Source organism: Amblyomma americanum, chromosome 9 (assembly GCF_052857255.1).
Source record: "Amblyomma americanum isolate KBUSLIRL-KWMA chromosome 9, ASM5285725v1, whole genome shotgun sequence".
Taxonomy (NCBI): Eukaryota; Metazoa; Arthropoda; class Arachnida; order Ixodida; family Ixodidae; genus Amblyomma; species Amblyomma americanum.
This window is the reverse complement of record NC_135505.1, coordinates 136,122,246-136,142,783: the sequence shown is the minus strand read 5'-3', so window position 1 is coordinate 136,142,783 and position 20,538 is coordinate 136,122,246. Positions and strand designations below refer to the sequence as shown.

At 50.1% G+C, this 20,538-nt stretch overlaps 1 protein-coding gene across 9 annotated transcripts in view; it reads right to left on the bottom strand.

The window, feature by feature from the left end:
• Positions 1-708: 708 nt before the first annotated feature.
• LOC144104486 (heterogeneous nuclear ribonucleoprotein U-like protein 1) overlaps positions 709-20,538 on the bottom strand; it is a 28,858-nt gene continuing 9,028 nt past the window's right edge. For 6 of the 9 annotated variants that reach the window (XM_077637528.1, XM_077637529.1, XM_077637530.1 and 3 more), the window contains 14 exons: positions 20,381-20,463; positions 18,629-18,768; positions 15,934-16,033; positions 15,680-15,792; positions 15,289-15,444; positions 14,474-14,584; positions 13,436-13,558; positions 9,088-9,216; positions 8,737-8,905; positions 7,993-8,214; positions 6,395-6,478; positions 5,220-5,569; positions 3,372-3,429; positions 709-2,556 (listed from right to left, as the gene is read on the bottom strand). In XM_077637528.1, the coding sequence (XP_077493654.1) occupies positions 2,246-2,556; positions 3,372-3,429; positions 5,220-5,569; positions 6,395-6,478; positions 7,993-8,214; positions 8,737-8,905; positions 9,088-9,216; positions 13,436-13,558; positions 14,474-14,584; positions 15,289-15,444; positions 15,680-15,792; positions 15,934-16,033; positions 18,629-18,768; positions 20,381-20,463 (2,149 nt within the window). In that variant the 3' untranslated portion in view covers positions 709-2,245. Of the gene's footprint in view, positions 2,657-3,371; positions 3,430-5,219; positions 5,570-6,394; positions 6,479-7,992; positions 8,215-8,736; positions 8,906-9,087; positions 9,217-13,435; positions 13,559-14,473; positions 14,585-15,288; positions 15,445-15,679; positions 15,793-15,933; positions 16,034-18,628; positions 18,769-20,380; positions 20,464-20,538 lie in introns of all 9 variants that reach the window. The other 3 variants (XM_077637531.1, XM_077637532.1, XM_077637534.1) reach the window with 1 other exon arrangement.

Genomic DNA, 20,538 nt, shown 5'->3' with positions numbered 1-20,538 from the left:
CCTCGGGCCAACTCCAAATTTCACCTTGGCAGATTACGACCAATATCAATGGCTAGCAATAACTGACCACGCCCAACACGATGGCGACCTCCAAATTTGATAAGGTGTACCATGCTTACAAGGTTCACAATGATGGCATTGTCTTTGACATTGACCTCGGGCCAACTCCAAATTTGACCTTGGCAGATTTGGACTAATATCAATGGCTAGCAATAATTGACCACACCCAACACGATGGCGACGTCCAAATTTGGCCCACCCCCGAAATGTGACCTTGGTCGATAGGGACAGAAATCAATGTCCAACCATAATTGAGCGTCCCAGACATGATAGCGACCTCCGAATTTGGCCCAGGCAATTGCCAAAATTCGACCTTGGCGATTTAAGAATGCTTTCACACTATAACAGGTTTAACAAAGTTAAAACTGATTATCTTTTCCTCCGGTGGATCCTCCCGACAGTTCCACAGGATGTAGCCGCTGTGAGACTTTCATGGTTGGTTGGATTCTGGAAACTAAAAACGTGCGGCCACAATGGTAGTCCTTGAGGGGCATAGATAGGAGGGCTGAGAAAAACTGGCTACAAACACTACGTTCCTGGAATTTTCTGAACCACCCACGATCCGGTTAGTCAGGTCATCCCACAGTTACTACAGAGAGCATCGTAAGGTGCCTGAAAAAAATACGAAGAAACAACAGACTGCACAGCTTGTACTGAAATGCATTTTTTTTATTACACTTTCATTGAGATGTGATGTACAAATTTCCCCTCAAGGTGACATGACAGGCATGAACTTATTTTGAACTGCTTGAGATAATAGTCAAGTTCATCAAAATGTACAGGTAACATACACCCCCTACCACGGTAGCCGCCCCGATGCCCCACTCCGTCAGACACCAAACCCGCAGGAGCCAACACACACCGAACGGAAGTACCCATGAGTGGTGCCCAGTTGGATCCCGAACTAAGATCACCAGAAATAAGAGTCTGTCCCAGAACCTACTCTTATCGCCTACAACAACCAAGACTGTAGTGTGATTTGCTCAACAACCAATGAGTCAATCTCACATTTCACACACCTACTGTATCAAACTCAAATAATGCACGACATGCACCCACTCAATGGTGTAAATTTCCACGAAGTGGGCAGAGGGCAAGTGGCGCTAAGATTCGTGGCCAAAATGTGGATGTTAATGGCTGAACCCGTGAAGCGAACCCCCATAAAACATTACACAAACACCAACAAGCTTTTAAAGCTAACAGAGGTCTCCACACACATACACAAGGCAAAAACATGCCTTTAACGTAGCAAATTGTGAATGAAAATATGCAGCAGTGATCACTAAAAGCTTCAACAGAGTCGAAAGTTACAAATGGTACTACTCGACAAAATTTAGAGAACAGTGACATCATCTCATGAGCATGCTGAGACAAAACACATTCCACGATGGTTTGAAGATTGAAACATGCTTGATGAATGGTTGCAAACAAAATTGACAAGACAGAAAAATGTGCGTATGTGCTCAACGCGGGCAAGAGACCCACGAAGCGCTGCCTTGTTTGCACACCTCACAACTGAGCACTCTGGAGGTAAGGCATCGCTTGCTTCCTGACCATGTTCATCCTTACACTCAACACACACAGTTTGATTCCTCGTATGAGAACATCAACAGCCTCACAAGTGCACGGTGCTCAAACAGCAGGACCAAAATGGCACCCACTCAGATGAAGCTTTCTGCTAAGGAGATGCAGCAACAAAGGTGAAGAAAAACTTAACTGACATGAACAATGGCTCTGCCCTGCCCACTTCCATTTCATCACTGAAAAACAGGCATCTGCCTAGCCGCCAGCATTGCCTCGCAAGCGTCATCAAGTAAGCAGTGCTGTGCCTTCGCCCAAACGAGCCAGTGTGGTCCCGGCCACCAACCACCACAGACATGCTTTTTGGAATCGGCAACCAAAGCCACCGCTTTTGGAGCACCTAGCAAAATCGCCATCAGGGACACAGGTGGTTTCACCACAAAACACGATGACCGGCCCCACCTTCTGAAAATTTTTCACTATCACCGACAGACAGAGCAGTCGGCAGCGCACAGACCACAACAGCCCAACGACAGACCCTGGTGCTGGGTGCAACCCTCCCGAGAAAGAGGTGGCGCACAACGAGCCCGGGAAAGAGCAGGAGGGGGGCAAGGGGGCTCTTCGTAGCCTCCGTGGAGCAGGAGTGCAGGCCAATCGGGGTGGTCTACTTCTGCGCCGGCGCATAGCCACCCGCCGCGTATCCCTGCTGCTGGTAGTACTGGTTCCACTGCTGCTGGTTTTGGTAGTACTGATTCCACTGCTGCTGGTACTGCTGGTACTGCTGCGGCGTGGCCTGGCCGTACGCCGCAGCGACGGCCGGCTGCTGAGGGACCGCGGCCTGTCCTCCATAGGGCGGCGGTGCGGCGGCGGCGGCCGGGGCCGCCTGTGGGGGAGCCCCGTAGGCGGCGGCGACCTGTTGCGGAGGGGGGTGAGCCTGCGGTGGCTGGCCGTAGGGCTGCTGGTGCTGCCCGTAGCCTGCGCAGGGGAACCCCAAAAGCACTGGCTCTGAGTCGGGGAGACAACAGGGGGAGGAGGAAGCAGCGTCACCACGGCTGACGTCGGGGCTGGGGCCAGCCTGCGCGACACACAACGGGGGCGCCAATGGGAATACAGCACCCCCTGACGGCACAACTCTCTCTCGCTCTCACAAATGCACGGTTCGGAACTCGTGTGCTGTAGCATGCCACACCGAAGCGTGCACGACTACTGAGCATGCCACGGTCCTCGCTCGATCGCACGGCCAGACCGAGAAGCGCAGCGGCAACGACATGCCGCTCTCCAAAGGCCCCAGGCTGTCCTGGAGTCAGGTCTGTGGTTCATTTGCAGGCAAACCCAGCAACACAGGTGAAGAGTACACATGTCACGCAATTCAAGGGGCACCACTGCCTAGGGCGGAGAACTCAAACAACAGAACACGTGGGGAAATCTCTCATTCGCCAAAACCGTTCCTCCTGCAACTAGCATGTACGAAACAATGGCGGGCAGACGTGCAATGTGCCGCTATCGAGAATTTTGACCACAGTAGCACTTTGGGTTCACCTTGCTTTGCCACAGACATACGCAATATGAAAGAACGGCAAAACAACAAAAGCACAAATTTAGACAACTCACAATTTGCCGTCCCTGGTACCATTATTCTGCTCATTTCCGTGTAACTTCACTGCACTAAAGCCAAAGCTCTACTTTCTACCCAGTTGCACATGCTTCTAACAGACACCTAGGGCATGCACATTCGGAACTTCGCTGCACCAGCTGGTGCAGCGAGGGAGGAAGAAAAAACCATTCCCTACCTTGCTGTCCGTAAGAGTACTGCTGGTTGTAGCCACCCCCGTAGCCACCACCGTAGGACTGAAAAAATGAATACACACAGCCTTGGTCACGCAGTCCTTGCTAAGGCACAAGACACGCACAGGGGAGCTCAGAAACAGAGCATCGCTATTACGGTAAAATATAGGTAATCCAAGCTTCAAGGGAGCGGTCAAGCATCAAAATTATCCTAGTCGAATTATCAAACAGCCCCCGAAAACAGCAAAAAATCGCGTCACGTGTGAGCAAAATTTATCTGGCGCAAAATTTATCTCATTACCCGAAAAGTGCGCGACAACGGTGACTCATCATAGCTCCATGAAATGCCTTGATTCATGCACGCCGCCAGGAGTATCGGAAGCAGGACTGCCCGATAACGGTAAAGGTGTCTGCGGCATCTTTCAGTGTACAGTGCGGTAAGGCTGGATGGAGCTCCTTGACATGTGATGTCCCTGGAGAGGAAGCGCACATTGGCGCCGGAGCGACAAAATGTCATAACTCTTTCTTTACCATGGGTCACGGGCGGCCCATGAATGCCACACGCTACTTCTACGGTCACAGAGCCTTTGTGGACTTGCTGCGCCACCTAGTTTACTGTCTGGGAACTACAGTTTCGTTTCCCGGGAAGTTTGTCTTTTCCCAGAGCGACATCAACTTTTAGCAGCGGTGCAAACAGTGTGGTTCATATTGTCTGACACCTCGGTTGCTGGACCCTCGCACAAGCGACATCCTCAAGTGAAATTTAGGATACACCTGTTAGCCATTGTAATGTGAAGAGGATGCAGTCTCATTTTTTTTTTGGAAAACGCATAAGTTGCGAAGCCTTGCTGCAGCACTAAGCATTTTGTTTCGATTCTACTGCTGTTTACTATTGTTTTTGTTAAATAACCACCGTTCAACAGCCCATCTAATCAACTTTGTACTGATATTTTTATAGTGCTGTGCAATGAATATTTGCAGGAAAAAAAAAATGCAATTTTGGAAACAGGAGAAAAAAGCACTAGGCTCTTACTACTTACGTCTGTCAAGGACACGTCTGTCTGCAATGAAGGTCAAATTGACCAAACAGTTACCACATGACCACACTATAACACACAGCCACAGTGGCCACATAGCGCCGCAATTGATGCAGATACATTCGATCTGTTGTATATGTGCCAGCCCCGGAGTGCCCAAATAAACGAGCTTCCGACGCCATAGCCTTATATGAACTTTTGGTGGGACCCCGGCGGCAGTCTGAATCGACATGAATCCAATCAAAGAGGTTTTGCCGTAGCATTACAAGAATATGTCACTTCTTTTCTCACATAAATGCACTTTCGTTCTAAAATTTACGAATCTCTGCAGGGTGCATTGATTACACAGTCATATCATAGTCACTCACCTAATGCATATATTTTTTTTTCTCCAGATATGTTGCATCAATTAGGGGGGACGGTTTATTATGAGAGGGAAAAAAAAAGTGACTTTTTTGCAAGTTTAAATTTTGGCTTTTTCTAGCAGAATAAACGCAGAAACGTGAAAAAAAAAGTACATGTCCACAAACTGGCAAGCCCAGCTGTCTAAATCGCGGCCACCATCACCTTCTGCTGCAGTAGTGACACCCCTGCAGACAGGAGGGCTTCGTTGAAATCAAGCACTTTTTAGCGAGGTTCAATCAATGGCACATAAGCAGCTAGATCTACCATGTGCCAAATGCAAGGTTAAAAGGGTCTTTGCTGAGAACACAGGCTAGGTATTTTAACATGTTATAACCAGTCACTTTTTTTCGACGACCATGGGTGAAGTGAAGACCATCAGAAATGTGAAACTAATGGAGGGCCAGTCCCTACCTGCTGCTGGGGTGGTGGCATATGTCCCTGGGGCGGTGTGTGCGCAGGGTGGGGTGGGGGTCCTGCCCGACCTCCCCCATAGCCCCGGGGTGGGGGTGATGGGTGTGGGCCCCACCCGCCCCCTCCTCCAGTTCTGTGGGGAGGGGGTGGCCCACCCCTCCTCATGTCACCACCTCCGCGACCAGGAGGGCCGTGTGGTCCAGGGGGGCCGGGTGGCCCGGGCGGGGGGCCACCCCGGCTACCCATGGGTCCTTGTGGGCCTGGGGGCCCGCCCCTGTATCCACCACCCCCTCGGAAGCCTCCTCCACCACCACCACCACGGTATGGAGGCGGACCGCCAAAGCCTCCTCCTGCATGGGCGGGGACAACACAGCCACTATGAAACACACAGCTCCCTTCAACATAAGAGGCATGAAAGAGATTAGTCCGCTCATAATTATTATACGCCCTGGCCAGAGTGCACTGTGTGGAATAGGCAGAAATTTGCTGTTGCGAACAACCCCGTGCCCCACTGCGGATGATACGAACATGCGAGCCTCATCTGCACTCTCGAGCACCAATTACTTGCTACCCGTACACCACCAGCGTAGCGAGTCAGCAGTGGCGGGCGGCCCATAAGTAAACCCTGTCAGCCGAAAACAGAATTGCACAAACTCTTCATGCGAATTTTGTTAATTCTGGATGACGTGAATATTTTTCATGAGATTCAACTGTACTGAAGGGCAACAAATTCCATAAAAGATTATGCATTGATGAGACCACTTTTTGGAATATTTCAACGTATTGATACTGAAGCAACTAATGCAGTATTCAACTCGAGCTTCGAAGCAAGCAATTCAAAAACTTTCGGAATTTTCAAAGTTGTGATGTTTCGAGTGTGTTACAAACGAGGGCACCCCACAATCAAGTAAATACGGTACTCATTTCTGGCTCACTCGTGCACTGCACTAGAGCTCAGTTCACCAAAAAATTCACTAGCTTAGCCCATTTCTTGTGGGGCAGTGCTATGGCACAGAGCACCCATGATTTTCTTCGCACCATTCGTTGCCAACAAATGCAATGAATATATTTACAGACTGAGAGAGAGAGAGAATACATGAGGAGAACAAGAGCATGTACCAGCACCCATAAAATAAATTCTGACCCACCACCAGAATGGGAGAAACCCGACTCACCGCGATTGGGAGGCGGCGGCCCTCCCCGGAATCCAGGACCACCAGGTGGCCCTCGCTGGAACGGTCTCCGCCGGTCAAATCCACCTGCAGCAGTGGCGGACAAATTAGCACGGCAAGGCACAGCTTGCAGATCGACAGAAGAACCCCCTGTACAATGCCTTGAGGTGTGGCGTATGCATGCTCGCAACGCACCAGTTCGACCTACAGACAAGCTAAGCGGAGTCCTTTCAAATATCTATAGCCGAACCCCATGACAACGAAATTCACATACCGGTGAAATTCATGGCGGAGAATTTGTGGCAAAATCAGCCCAGAAATATGACAAATTAGACTCAACAGTTTAGAAATAACATTTCCACAAGCTTTGGCATCTTTTGCATTTTGTCATTTTGCGAAATTTTTGCAGCTGCCCCCTCGTGACCTTGCCTCGCACGTACAGTTAAACCTAGACGTAACGAACCTCCGTATAGCAAATTCCTCGATTTTACAAACTTTCTCAATTCCGCAATGTTGCCCCCATTGAAGTGCCCGTGTCTGGGACCTCCAGTCAACGAAGGTGTTGCGGCAGTTGACCTCAGATGAGCTCGCTATGCCGACTATCTGTGATCTCTCAATCTCAACATGTCTCTCTGCATTTATGACTTCGAGTAATAAGGTTTTCTGTCAACATTTTCAAGGCGATTTCACCTTCAGGTATTTCATATTTTGGTTTCCACTCTGTATTGTCCTTTCAGAGTTTTCTCGTGAAAACCGCATATGGTTTATGAGGGTTTAATGTCCCAAAGCAACTCGGGCCATAAGGGACGCCGCAGTGGAGGGTTCTGGAAATTTCGACAACCTGGGGTTCTTTAACATGCGCACAGTACATGGGCCTCTAGCATTTTGGCTTCATCGAAATGCGACTGCCGCGGCCGGGATCGGACCTGCGTCTTTCGGGCCAGCAGCTGAGCACCATAACCACCGAGCCATTGCGACGGCTCAAAAAAAAAAAAAAAAAAAAAGCATACAACAAACACCTACTGAGATGTAATGAAAGATGCCAGACTTTTTTTTGTTCGATTTTGTTATATCCAGGTTTAACTGTATTGCTAATCAATTTCCAGTACCCCGCTGGAATTGTAAGTGGGAAGAAACAACGCAAGGAAAAAAAAATCTAGTTGACAGTGTATGCCCTCATTCGTCATGCACTATCGCATCACTTTCAAGATCGGTCAATGACGGCAGGCGATTCTCTGAGGAAAGAGCAATGTGACAAGTGCAAGATACTGCCATATGGATATTCCGCAACGTTCTGCTGCATAAGCTCCGTAAAATCTGAACGCTTTATTTATTTATTTTATTTATAAATACTGCGGTCTTATAACAACAAGACCATCGCAGGTGGGTACATAATTTGTGTACCCTGATTTGTGTGTAACGCTTGATTAGGAAGCTTGAATTCTTTTTGAATAGCCAAAGAACCGAATACCATTCGCACTCTATTTAAAATTTAAAACGGTCACATGCCCCTAATTTAAGTACTGTGAACTGGAGAGGAGATGATGAACACACTACTGCCAGCGCTACTTCTCAGGATCAAGAGCAGCCGGGACACTCACCGCGGAAAGGTTGCCTGAATCCTCCACGGTCATTGAAGCCGCCGCCGCCACGGTGGTCGTTGAAGCCACCGCCACCCTGGCGGAAGCGTGACTGCGGGGGCCCGCATGCCGCCCGGCCCTCCTCGTTGTACTTCTTCACGAGAGGCTCCGCCTCCTCTCGCGGGAGCTCCGTGTAGATCACCTCATCAAACAGGCTCCCTTGCTCAGGCATCACGAAGTTGGCTACGGGACAGCATCAGGGAAGAGAAGGGCCACTTTTGCACAAAACCTTTTGCAACTGAAGGCTACAACGCCACCCTCACACCACAGTGCACGCCACACAGCACAGAGGCAACCGAAACTAGACGGAAGAACAGCCGACAACATGAGAGAGACTAACTAGCAATGACGTGCAAGAATGCATGCTCAAACCTGACACTGCTGGGGGCAAGGCTTAGTAAAGTGCACACACTTCTACACACGAGGCACTAGTTAACACCTCGAGTTACACAAGAAAATGACTGACAAAAGAACACTACTACTGACAAGAGATCCAAGCACCCAGGCTTGAGAGAATCTTGTAGGGCAGACTTCCCAAGTGCTCAAAAATGCCAAGCAGGTGTCGGCCTCCACAAGAACCCTCTCAAGTTGGGGCGGCCGGGCACCCCCCACCCCTGGGGGAACCGCAGGGAGCGGTGGCTGCGCCCCTGCCGGCAGGATTACACCGCGCGCACGCGTGATGAGGAAACGTGGAACGGTGTGCACCTTTCATCTCTAGGACGGCAATGTCCGGCACGTCCTTGCCCTCCTCCTTCTCCCGCTTTTGACACCGCCTGATGAACTCCTCATCCGTGGGCACTATCACTACGGCTCGGCGCTTGAAGCCCTCGAAGGGGCGCATCTTACGCCGCTGGGCGCTCGGGTACACATTCGTCTGAAACGAGCAGTACGCACACACAGGGCAGCCCGGTCAGCAGTCCGCCCGGTCGTGACAAGAGAAGAGAAAAGCCTCGGCGCCAAAACGAGGTCTGACAAGGGGGGAGGACACAGAGGTTCTCTCTTGTAGCGACCAGAGATAGAGGTCGCCAGCAAAGTGGCACCCCCCTTCCTCCTCACCTGGTCCAGGATGTAGTTGCGCGGAGTCTTTGACGACAGCTCGAGCAGCTTGTTGAGACACTTGGTGGACTTCTCGATGAGCACGTCCCACCGTCCAGAGTAGTTGCGTTTTCGGGGCAGGCCCATGACCTGCGGATCAGCAAAGCACGGCCACCTGTCACCACCTTCGGAACTTACAGTACAAACTCTTGCAAGAGCTGCACTTTCTTTCTGTGGTTTTGATGGGGCGCGGCCCTTGCATGAGAACATCATTTTCCTCAAATTTCTCTCAGACTACAGCGGAGTTCAGACTGCATGTTCCCCTTTCAATGAGGCGACAGGCATTTTTATGGAAAATCTGCACAGCCCCAGTGAATGCTTCAAACCCATAATGCATTGAAAGTACAGATGACATGACAGCCCCCAGCATTAATTAATCGCCCAGTGTAAAACAGGTTGCTGGAATCACTTTACTGGCAGACGTCCTGTGGTCCTAAGTTATTATGATCTTCCGAAGATCCAGCGCTCGACTGACAGTAATGAACGGCTTAGTCAACAGTTCTGCAAGACTATGCTGGTTCAAGTACTTTTCCATGCCAAGCTGACACCGCTCAGCGTATTAATCAGCAAAAACCGATTGGCAGTAGCAGCCGAAAGGTCTGAAGTGGCAGACCCATTTTGGCGTCAGCGTGCTCACATGCGCACTTGACCTGCGGTCTTTGGTTCGATCACATTCCCGGCACACTTCACGAGATTCCGAGGCCCCCTTGCACGAAGTAATGAGTCTAGTTCTAAAGTTTGCCTTATTTGCAGTCTAAACTCTCCATTTGGCTTTGAGGAAAGGAAAGGTGCATAACTGCCTCACTGGGTCAGTGGAGAGCTCAATCGCACTTTGAGGTGCATGGTGGTGCTGTCCGCCGAACACATTACAGTATTTATTCGAATCTAGGCCGATAGTTTTTTAAAAAAAACGAGATGTAGAACTCTTATGTCGGCTTAGATTCGAGGATTTCGTTTCGAGGTTTCGTATTCGTAAAATACGAATAAATGTAGCACGCAGGTGGCGCCCCCACAAAACGCCAACGAAAGACAGCACTGTAGCCGTTGCTATCCGTAGCCGATACTGATCAAAGCACACATGAGCACTGGCTGCCATTTTGGCCTTGTTCTGTTCTCGTGCGGTGGCGTGAGCACATTCGCAGCAGTGAAGTTTTCGTGCGTAGTTTTTATCACCAACACCATGGCACCAAACAGGCGGTGCCATTATAGTGCCGCCTTCAAGCGGAAAGTTATAGTCGCTGCAGAGCAGTCGTCAAATCTTCAAGCCGGGTGGGACTTCGGCGTGGATGAGAAGAATGTTCGCCGTTGGAGGGGGCAGCGTAACGAAATTTTTGCTTGCGCGGCAACGAGAACGGCTTTCACGAGCCCCAAGAAAGGCCGCCATCCAGAAGTGGAGGTAGCTCTGGCCGAGTTTGTGGAGACGCAGAGCTCAGCGGCACTTCCAGTGACCACGGAAGTGCTGCAAGCCAAAGCAAGAGAGCTGGCGAGAGAGCGAGGCGTCCCCCGGGAACTGTTCAAAGCCAGCCGGGGCTGGTTGCAGAAGTTCATGAAGCGCTTTGGCTTCAGCCTCCGACGTCGCACGTCCATTTGTCAAAAGCTGCCGGGCGACTTCGAAGAGAAGCTGATCTCATTTCAGATTCGTAATAAGGAAGAGGATGGAGCACGGCTACGCCGTAGGACAAATGGGAAACGCTGCCCAGACGCCGGTATGGTTTGACATGCCAGTGGCGTGCACCGTGAACGAAAAAGGTGCCAAGGAAGTGAAAGTGCGCTCGGCCGGATACGAAAAGCAGCGCGTGACTGTAATGCTGGCCTGCACGGCGGATGGCCACAAGCTGCCGGCGTATATAATTTTTAAGAGGAAGACTCTACCAGCTCGGGAAGTGTTTCCAAGAAATGTGATCGTCCGCGCCAACGAAAATGGATGGATGGCGAGCGATATGGTTGAGCAGTGGATCAGAATGGTTTGGCAGCGGCGTCCAGGGGCCCTCTTGGCCAAACGTTCCCTCCTCGTCCTGGACTCTTACCGTGGACACCTCACTGACGGCGTAAAAGCTGCGCTTTTTGAAGCCGGTACCGACGTCGCAATCATACCCGGCGGCATGACAGGCCAGCTGCAGCCTCTTGATGTGTGCCTCAATAAGCCTTTCAAGGATCGGCTGCGCAAGTACTACGTGGACTGGCTTAGTGAAGAGCGGCGCGAGCTTACACCAACAGGCCGAATAAAGCGCGCCTCACTGGGAGTTGTAGCCACTTGGATAGCTGCAGCCTGGGATGACATCCCAGAAAGCTTGGTTGCACGCTCATTCCGCAAGTGCTGCATCTCTAATGCACTTGATGGCAGTGAAGATAGTGCACTGTTCGAGGAGGCCAGCGATAAAGAAGTCAGCGATGATGATGACGAATGAGCGGGGGCTGATCCCAAGCTGGCGTTGCATATGTCTCCTCGCCCAACGCCGCCTCTCCTCCTCCTCTTCTCTCAAAGCTCCTTTGGCAGCTTTTTTTTTTCAACGGTCCCTCTCGGGGCCATCAATCACGCTTCGGCAGAGCATGCAGGCACGATGCTTTCCGCTGTGTCTCACTCGAGTTCCTCTCTCTACACCAAGTCGCCTATGCGCAGACACATGGTGCAGTCGTTTCGCGCCACGCACTTTCACGTGCGCGGCGATGTAAGAAGAGTCGTGTCGCGTCATAAAAATAATTGTGATAATGAGGTATAAACAGTGTTGTTTTTTCGGCCGGCCTACAATCGAGGTAAGTTTTTTTTTCTGTGGCCTTCAACTTTCGGGTCTCGGCTTAGAATCGTGGCCGGCCTAGATTCGAGTAAATACGGTACACGGCTTGTACAAAGCTAAACAGTTGTGTTGTGTTTAATGAGACATAGGCAGCCAAGGCCATCATGCGCCAAGAACAAGGCACAGAAAAAGTTTCCTGCAGAATTTTATGAAAATGTGAGAAGTGACCGGTGGCGTAGAGGGCCTAAAACATTAGTTTTACTACCTATTGATGAGAAAGAAAAGACGTTTAAAAAATGGCTACAGTAAAAGCTCATTAATTCGAACTCGAAGGGGACCGGAAAATTGTTTGAATTAAGCAAAGTTCGAATTATCGAATGGGCGCTAAAATGAACGGTTATAGCAGCCCGCCGCACAGGCAGAACCAGCAGCAGTCCCATCTAGACTTGTTACCACGAGCTAGGCGCTACTACACGTTTGTGGCGGGCATATTCTGAGAATTAAATTCATCTGGTCCAAGTGGGAAATGAAATACATTGATCGGCCAGTTATGAGCCAGAAACAAGTAATGGAATGCATTCGCGTGAGCAGCTAGCTTTAGTGTTGGAATATAGGACGCTATTTATACTCCAAAACCTGTTTATGGGTTGTCAAAATTAAAAGTAATCGGCAAAGTGCGTTTGCTTGCGTTTCTTCTGCCGAGACTCAGCATCGTGTCGGCAGCTTGCCCAAAGCTCCTGCGCGCAACATCAGAGTTCTCACTGACAGAGAAGTGGCGTGCTGCAACATTTAGTGCCGATGCTACTTCATGTCCACATGGCGGTGGCACAGTTTCGTTGCCGCCGTCGGAGTCATCACTGTCGGCTGTTCTCACCGCACGTGAGCCCCGCGCCGTCTGCTGGGAGCATGCAGCCTCAATTATATCGGCGTCACTCAGGGCTCGAACGTCTCCACGCTGCTGTCCCCGTAGCTCGCGCTCGCGGCACCAACAAAAGCCGTCATCACCAGAACTACCATACTACGTTGTTTACACCATGTGATCGTGATCCAGCGACCGCGGCACAACGAAAACTTGGAACGGCTCGAGCCGATGCATCAGCGGCGCGGGCGAGTGCTCCGGCAGCGAAAACCTGCTACGGCATGCACTGTTTTTCTTTTCCATTGTTTTACATCTCTGGTAAATTTGGAGCGTGTTTTACTCGCTACCGGTCGTTATCGAATTATAGGGAGTTTTCCCCCATTGAAATACACAGGGCTGTGCCAGGAACCGGGCGCCAGTTCGAAATAAGCTTTTACTGCACTAGTAAAAGCTTTGAACAGCTACGACAGCTTTGGCTGTAAGGAAGGACAGCCCAATGCTCACGCATCCCTGGAAAAGTTCGCCACCATGCACGCTTCTTTCAAGGTAAGCCTGCAACAGTGCCATTTTGGGCAAAGGACACAGAAGTGAACTTGCGTAGTACAAAACTTAGACCAAGCCCAAGCCTTTAGACTAGACCCTCTCCAAAGCAAAAGCATGCTAAAATGAATGCCGACAAGGGGGGCATGCTGCCAAGACTGTTGTGGTTGCGCACCTTCATCTTGTCGATGATGTTGTTGGTGCCCAGGATGTTGTACTTGCGCTCGGGGAACTTGGCCGTGTACTCGTTGGCCCACGTAGTCTTGCCACAGCCAGGCAGGCCGCACATCATGATCATCTGAGGAGGTGGAAAATAACAGCGTCAACTACCAGCTCCAAGGCTGCAAGCCAATACCACTGCAGCGCTCAACTGACCGGCACACGGCTAAGGTCGGTGTACATGTCACGGTGTGTGCCTGTTCAGGACTATTCAATCTTTCCCCCGTCCATAAGAGCTGCCTGAATATCTCAAAAATGGCAGACACCTTGAACCTTCCCGTTCTCTGATGGGTTGCTTGTAAGCGAGTCCATAAAAACCTCCAGAGACAATGGTCAAGCTACAGCACCTTGTAGACTCACCGCTAACAGCATGATTTTACGAGATCCCACGGCTGAGCTAATGTAATGTGCAGATCATGGAATGCAAACCAGGGCTCACTGCACAGCTCGAGAACATGAGGTTACATCAGGGGTTCTCAAACTGGGTTTACTAAAGTGTTTTCACTGAGCCCCTAGATTTAAGCATGGGTGCAGACTCATCTTCCATTTACCCACTCTACTTTGGGACTAATCACGCTCTAAACTCTTGAAGCATACACCTATTTCCCTGTACAGCCAGCTATTGTAACTTCAATTTGGACATTTTTCTGAGCGCCTGTGTGTCTGCACATTCTTTTTCACATCCACAATGGGCAGGAATGGACGAAAGCCAAGGCATATATGCTGCTGCTCAGCACATTTAAAAAAACTAAAAAGACATGCTAATACAAACTGAGTATGCCCGCCTTACATAGTGGTCAGCCAATGTCATTTCACTGACAACTTGCTCTAGACCTGTACATTAATAGCACAGGGTCTGACCACAAAGCAATATTGATCACTCTCGGAATGCACCAAAAGGCACAATCACACGTGCGTGCACACTTTGTGGGTGCACATTTGGGAGCCTGCCACCATCAAAGACGTACTTCCCACGCCCCATCACCACACGCACCTCACAATCGGCCTTCTTCTTCGGTCCAATCGTGCCACGTATCCTCTCGTCCAGTGGCACACACGCGATGAACGTGTAGCTCAAGTCTGGTGGATTGAACCATGGCTCCGCCTGTGCACGTCACAAACAATGCCACCATTTACATTATTCACTCCGTTCTACCATGCACCTCTTTTACCCGTTAAAACAATCTAAAAATGACAAGCATGTTAGAACCGAGCACGAAAACGAAATCACACCCGCAACACCACAATGCCATCGGCATGACGGCTTAGCATTTTTGCACATTGATATTGCCATACTGCCTACTGCAGCCGAGGATATCGACCTAACTTTTTATAAAAACATGAAAATCCGCAGCACATTACAACTGAAGACATTGCACCTTTTTTTTTCTGCGAAAAATGGGTGCGCATTACAATCAAGTCAATAAGGGACAAATTGGGAGTTTTCTCATTGATAGCAGACATGCACTACTTGACCCACCACTACAGTAACCGCAGACATGCACTACTTGACCCACCACTACAGTAACCGGCCTAAGTCCACTGGTTATGCCAGGCTTGAGCCCCAGGCCAAAAGAAGTTGCTGCTCAACAAAGAGGTTCCAAGAAAGCTGTACACGAGTGCACCATTCTATTCAGATGATTTCGCATTCAATCTCCACACAAGACGTACAAAGACAAGCTTCATATTTGGTAGACAATGCTCCCGACCAACGTCAGCTGCTGCGATCCGTCACGGCTCCCCGCAGTGACAGATCAGCGAGCCTGCATGCAAAGCGAACCGAAAACGCGCACACTTCCTCACACTCACCAGCTGTCCAAAGTTGCACTGGAAGGCGCAGTTCTTGACCAGGACGTGGGGGAAGAGCGCCCGTCCCTTGAGTGTCTCCCTGGGGATCTCAAAGGCCGTGCCCAGGTCCCGGCCATTCTTTGCAAAAGACAGCCGCACAGGGCTGCTGTCCAAGTCCTGGGGAAAAAAAAGTGTGTACAGGTAGAGGAACGCCACTCAGGCTTACGCCCACAAACACAAGCCGGAGAGAGAGAGAGAAAAAAATCACTACAACGAAGCCCACTGGTGACTGTTTAGTGTGAGAGACACAGGAAAAAAGTTCGCAAAAGCTCCCAACTAAGGCACAACAACCCCCATCCCACTGTCTGAACAGCCCGAGGCAAGTCAATGCAGCAATCGAACGAGTGCCTACCGCCATGCCCAGAATGACGTCCCCTTCCGCAAAGGGCTCCCCGTAGTCCTTGAATTTGCAGTCCACTGAGATCTTGCCCGTGCCACCATAGCCGTATGACAGGGGTTCCTCGCCTGGAAAGGGGGCAAGGACAGGCTGTCAATGATGTGCACGCACATACACCCCCTCCCCAAAAAATGCTGGCCTGCACTGCCAACTCAATGACAGGTGGTACAAAGCAGCCCGCATGGGAAAAGCGCTGGAATGGCACCCACCTAACTGCATAGATGATTCCTCGACAGAGAAACCCACACGTGCCACATTGGGAGTGGGCTCGTCCGAGGGAAGGTGAGAGACGTCCAGGTACTTTGTAATCTGTTGGGAGCAGAGCACAAACCTCGCATCAGCTCTAGCCATATCACAAGGCAATTTTGCCTGTTGAGGGCCAAAAAAAAAATTAACTTGAAACATACAGTTTCACCAATAAGAAAAACTGGGCAAGTCGGTACTGGCCGTAAAGTCGTGGACAGAAGTAAATGGACCACGTTACAGAGCGAAAGGTAACAGATGTTTAATGCAGAAAAACCTCGATAATCCGAACTCTGATAATTTTAAAAATTTCTGTGGTCCCTTGCATGAGATGATAGCTCGTTATATCAAGCTTCATTAATTCAAATTTCTGGACAATTTGAACAGTATGACTTGGTCCGTCCATACTCCATTGGAGTCTATGTAAAACATAGTTCGTTAATTCAAACGTGAATGAGCTGACCACCAATAATTTGAACTACACAGCGCCAAGTGAGCAGCGCAGCTACGAGGCTATGCCGATTATTTGGAGGCAAGGCGGGAGGGTAAAACTGCATGGCAGCAGCAACTAGCCGCATTACCTTCGAGACAGTTACTTGACAGCTGATCTCAGAGGCTTCAGTAGCCTGCTGTGTTAGGTATTGTTGTTGAGCGAGAGATGACGCGGCCAGCAGCAACATAGAAAATCGGGTGCAACCACCGTGGGCGTGTCACAGTCTCCAGCATTCCGGTTACAAAACCAAGTGGTCGGGCATGAAACCGCGACGTGTGCGAAATGAACAAATTGGAGCTTTCGCTGTCGTTAGCTCAGAGTCTTTCTGTTGGTTTTCATGTGCAGCAGCCATAGTGGTCTACCTATGCAGTTGTCTATCTGCACCTGCGGTAATTAATTACCGCGCCGAAATGCTTCAAGAGAAGAGAAGATTGAAACCAATGTGTAAAGTCAACGCCGGTTCATTATTGAAACACGACATCGCCAAAAATTAATATGGATTAGTTCAGCTAATCCAGGATATACTACAAGGCGAAAAGCGAGATTGAGGTCTCCATTGACCCACAGAGCCGGTTTTGCGCCTTTCTTTTCGTGAAAATGAACGGAGTTTGCAAAGTTGTCAACGCCAATTGAACACCGTCGGCTCACTTGTTTCGTTTGGTTTTTGATCCTTTTGCCGCCATTTAGCAAGGCGTGCCCCTCGTGATTCTGGCGTTTCAGCCACTTGTCTAGCCTTGCACTTTCCATATCTTCGCTGCTTTTGAGCCAACTCTCACGCTACCACTTCTGGGTCTTCTTCTCCTCCTTCCATGGCGAAAGGTCAGACGACGGAGGCAGCGCGGCGGCGACGACTGCTGCGGCCACCTGTGCTCCGCGTGACGTCACTCGCCTTCACGGCCAGACGACGGAGTCAGCGCGCGGTGGCTATGACGGCTGCGGCAGAAGCGACCACCTGCGCTCCGCGTGACGTCACTCGGTTTCGCGCATGCGCAGCTGTGGCAAATCTGTAGAGTGGCTCACGCGAAGCCCGGTGCTGACGAGCCTAGTGAAGCTTTTCGCTTCAAAAGCACACTCAATAGTTTGGCAGTTTGCAGCTTTGAGTTTGAAGGCTGGAAAATCGGGCAAAGTACATGCAGCCGTCCCGACGACATTCACTTTCTGGCCTGAATGGTCGCGCAACCCCTGCGACTGTCACTCCATTTTCCAGCCTTGCAACCACACTCACAAGCGGTCACATGCACTTTGCATCTCCAGTGTGTCCCTCCACTGTTCAACTTCTGATGCGCTGAACACCATCCGCCTCTTTTTCAGTTTTGAAGGCAAGCAAAGAGGTCTTCGATAAGTTCCAGTGTTGGCTGTTGCCTTCCGGAAAAAAAAAAAAGCAGAAGGCGATGAAGGTAACAATAGAACTGGGCAATCTCACCACTACCCGACCGCTTTCCGACCGCATATTTTGTCCACTTAGGTTAGTTTGAATCAACGAGCTTTTTACTGCAGTCCAACTCAAGGGGTCATTCTTAATGCCTCTAGTTTTGAACGCTGCATGAACTGAAGCCCTTACTAGTTTTTTAGTTTCACGTACGTACAGAGTTCACGTACGCAAACGCGAGAAGTCTACGTAACATACGCGCATGTCGTTTCAAACCCTTTTAGTTGCACGTACGCGACAGGCGCTACGCGATCTTCCTAGCGCCATCTACTGACAGATGAAGACACTGCTGTAGCCACTCTAAGACGAGTCAAAGCCAAGCCAGTCGAACTGCATCGGAGCGCTGCTTCGTCAGGCTTAGCAGCTGGGAAATCGCCCTTATATCTGAAAAACAAAAGCTATTTGTCGCTTGAAACTTTATGCGAGGGTTAGAGTGGGCAAATCGATGGCGAATGCAGCAGGTTAGAACACGATATCGCGTCAAGGGATTAGCGACGAAGCTGTTATCGCTGTGAAGCAGCGGGCAGGGTGCCGCCATGTTTGCCAACGATACGTACACAAGCAACGCAAAGACCGCAACATAAAAATCCGAATATCACGTACGTAGGTGAAACTCGCGCATACCTTTTCCGTTCTGCGCACTGGTCACCCGTAAGAGCTCTACGTACGTGAAACAAAGTAGTCGCCAAGAACTGCAAATGGAGACATCAATGCCTGCTTTGCCACAGGCTGCACCTGCCTTGGTCTCGAAGCAGATCTTCCCCTTGTTGGCGCCGAACGTGGCCCGTGCCCCAGCCCACATGAGGCCGAAGCCATGCTGACTGAGGGACTCTGCCTCATACCGGTTCTCCTCGATGCACAGGTTCAGGTCAGAGTTGTCTGCCAGAGGGGAACAACAACACAAAGAGTCAGGCTGACCGACACCGGCGGCACCGGTGTACTGGCTCCCACTAGAGTCACTAAATAAAGACTTAGAGTACCGTCACTGCAGCATGGCGGTAAGCAGGGGCGGCCATTTTGTTGCTTATCATTGTTGCCAGATTGCCGCTTCGGCGACCTCGCCGCTAACTTTGGCCAGGCCATTGTGTAAACAACGCTGTTCGCCACCCTGCGCTGCGGCGGGGATCGTAGCCGTACGGCATGGAGCCGCTCAGATGCAAACGGTACAGCTGTTGCCTTCAGTTTATGCTTTCGTCGTGCGGAGCTGAAATGCTGCGAGGCGCGGAATCCCTGGTCACCGGCAGCACTCGCAGCGCTAGGACTACCACAGTTGCCCGACTGAAAACGCATAAGCCACAAAATGGCAGCCCCCATGAACCGTCGCAGTGTAAACAAATATCACGTGATGCACTGACCAATGATCGTGGCGGCAGCACAGAACAATAGGAGAAAAGAGTGCCGGTACTCTAAGTCTTTATTTAGTGACTCTAGCTCCCACAACACCCAACCTCCTCGCAGTTACTCAACATTGAGGGTCCTCAAACCAGGTTGCACGGAACCCCTGGGTCTTCCTTCCCGGTAGTGTTCAGGGACCCAGAGCACATGGGCCCATGCATGTGCTAACCCCACCCAACCTTTCTTTTTAACTATTTTATTTTGGGACTAATCACAGCGGACTCTTCACTACACAGCCAGTCAACATTAAGAGAACTCAGAATTCACCAGAAGACACCATTACCAGCGGCCGTGCATGCAGGGTTTCACTGGCACCCCTTGAAAGTCGCTGGGTGGCATTCCCCTTCCCACCTCAAGGCTAAAAAGATTGGGAACACACCTGCTTTACGTTAACTAAGCCAGATGCATGTGTTCACTCATCAAAAGTAGCTGAAACACAGTCCCACGATCAAATTTCGCCAGCAAAGGGGACACTGAACATTTTAGAGATGCACCTCAGACGCTTGCGCATCAGCGCACTTTGATCTCAGCTTGCAGTTACATTTACTTCCATTGCTTGCACCCGACGAGACTGTCTTACAAACTGTGCCATATAATGTGCACTGTGCCGCTGTGAAAAGGTAGAGCTAAGCTAAACATCAACCCAAACTTATAACTTCTTTCAAAGACACCTATGCAGAAACAAACGTGAGGTGTCTTCTAGAACGAGATTTCACACCGCTCATGATGGCAGCCAATTTCTTGAAAATTATACTTCAAGGCTAATGCAGTCAAACATGGTTGCAGCGAAACTGCAAGAATTCTGCAATTGTTCGTTGCATCCAGTTACCGTATGAAAACTTGAGAAAAAGAGCAGTGCTGAAATGAAATTAAAATGAGAAATGGATGTAGGTGAAATCACCCAACAAATACGCACAGCAAAACTGCCGTTACTCAAAGTCGCAAAAACTGAGAACCATTTTGCGAGTGCAATAATAATGTGACTGTGGCAGCAACTGAACCCTGTCAAACGCAGCTCACACGTGATCAGTGCTGGCAAGTTCGAACTTATATCGGCATATCGATAAGAAAATACGTGCACAGATAAAACACCCACATGTATCAAGTGTGACGAGCGTGACATCAAAGGTGTCCTCTGGAAACTCTTCAACCTTCACCGCCGGCGGAGGGGATTTTGGCCTGCGTTGCAAGAAACAGATGTCTCCCTTTAGAATAGCACACAAAACGAGGAAAAGAGGGTTCACCACACCCCAA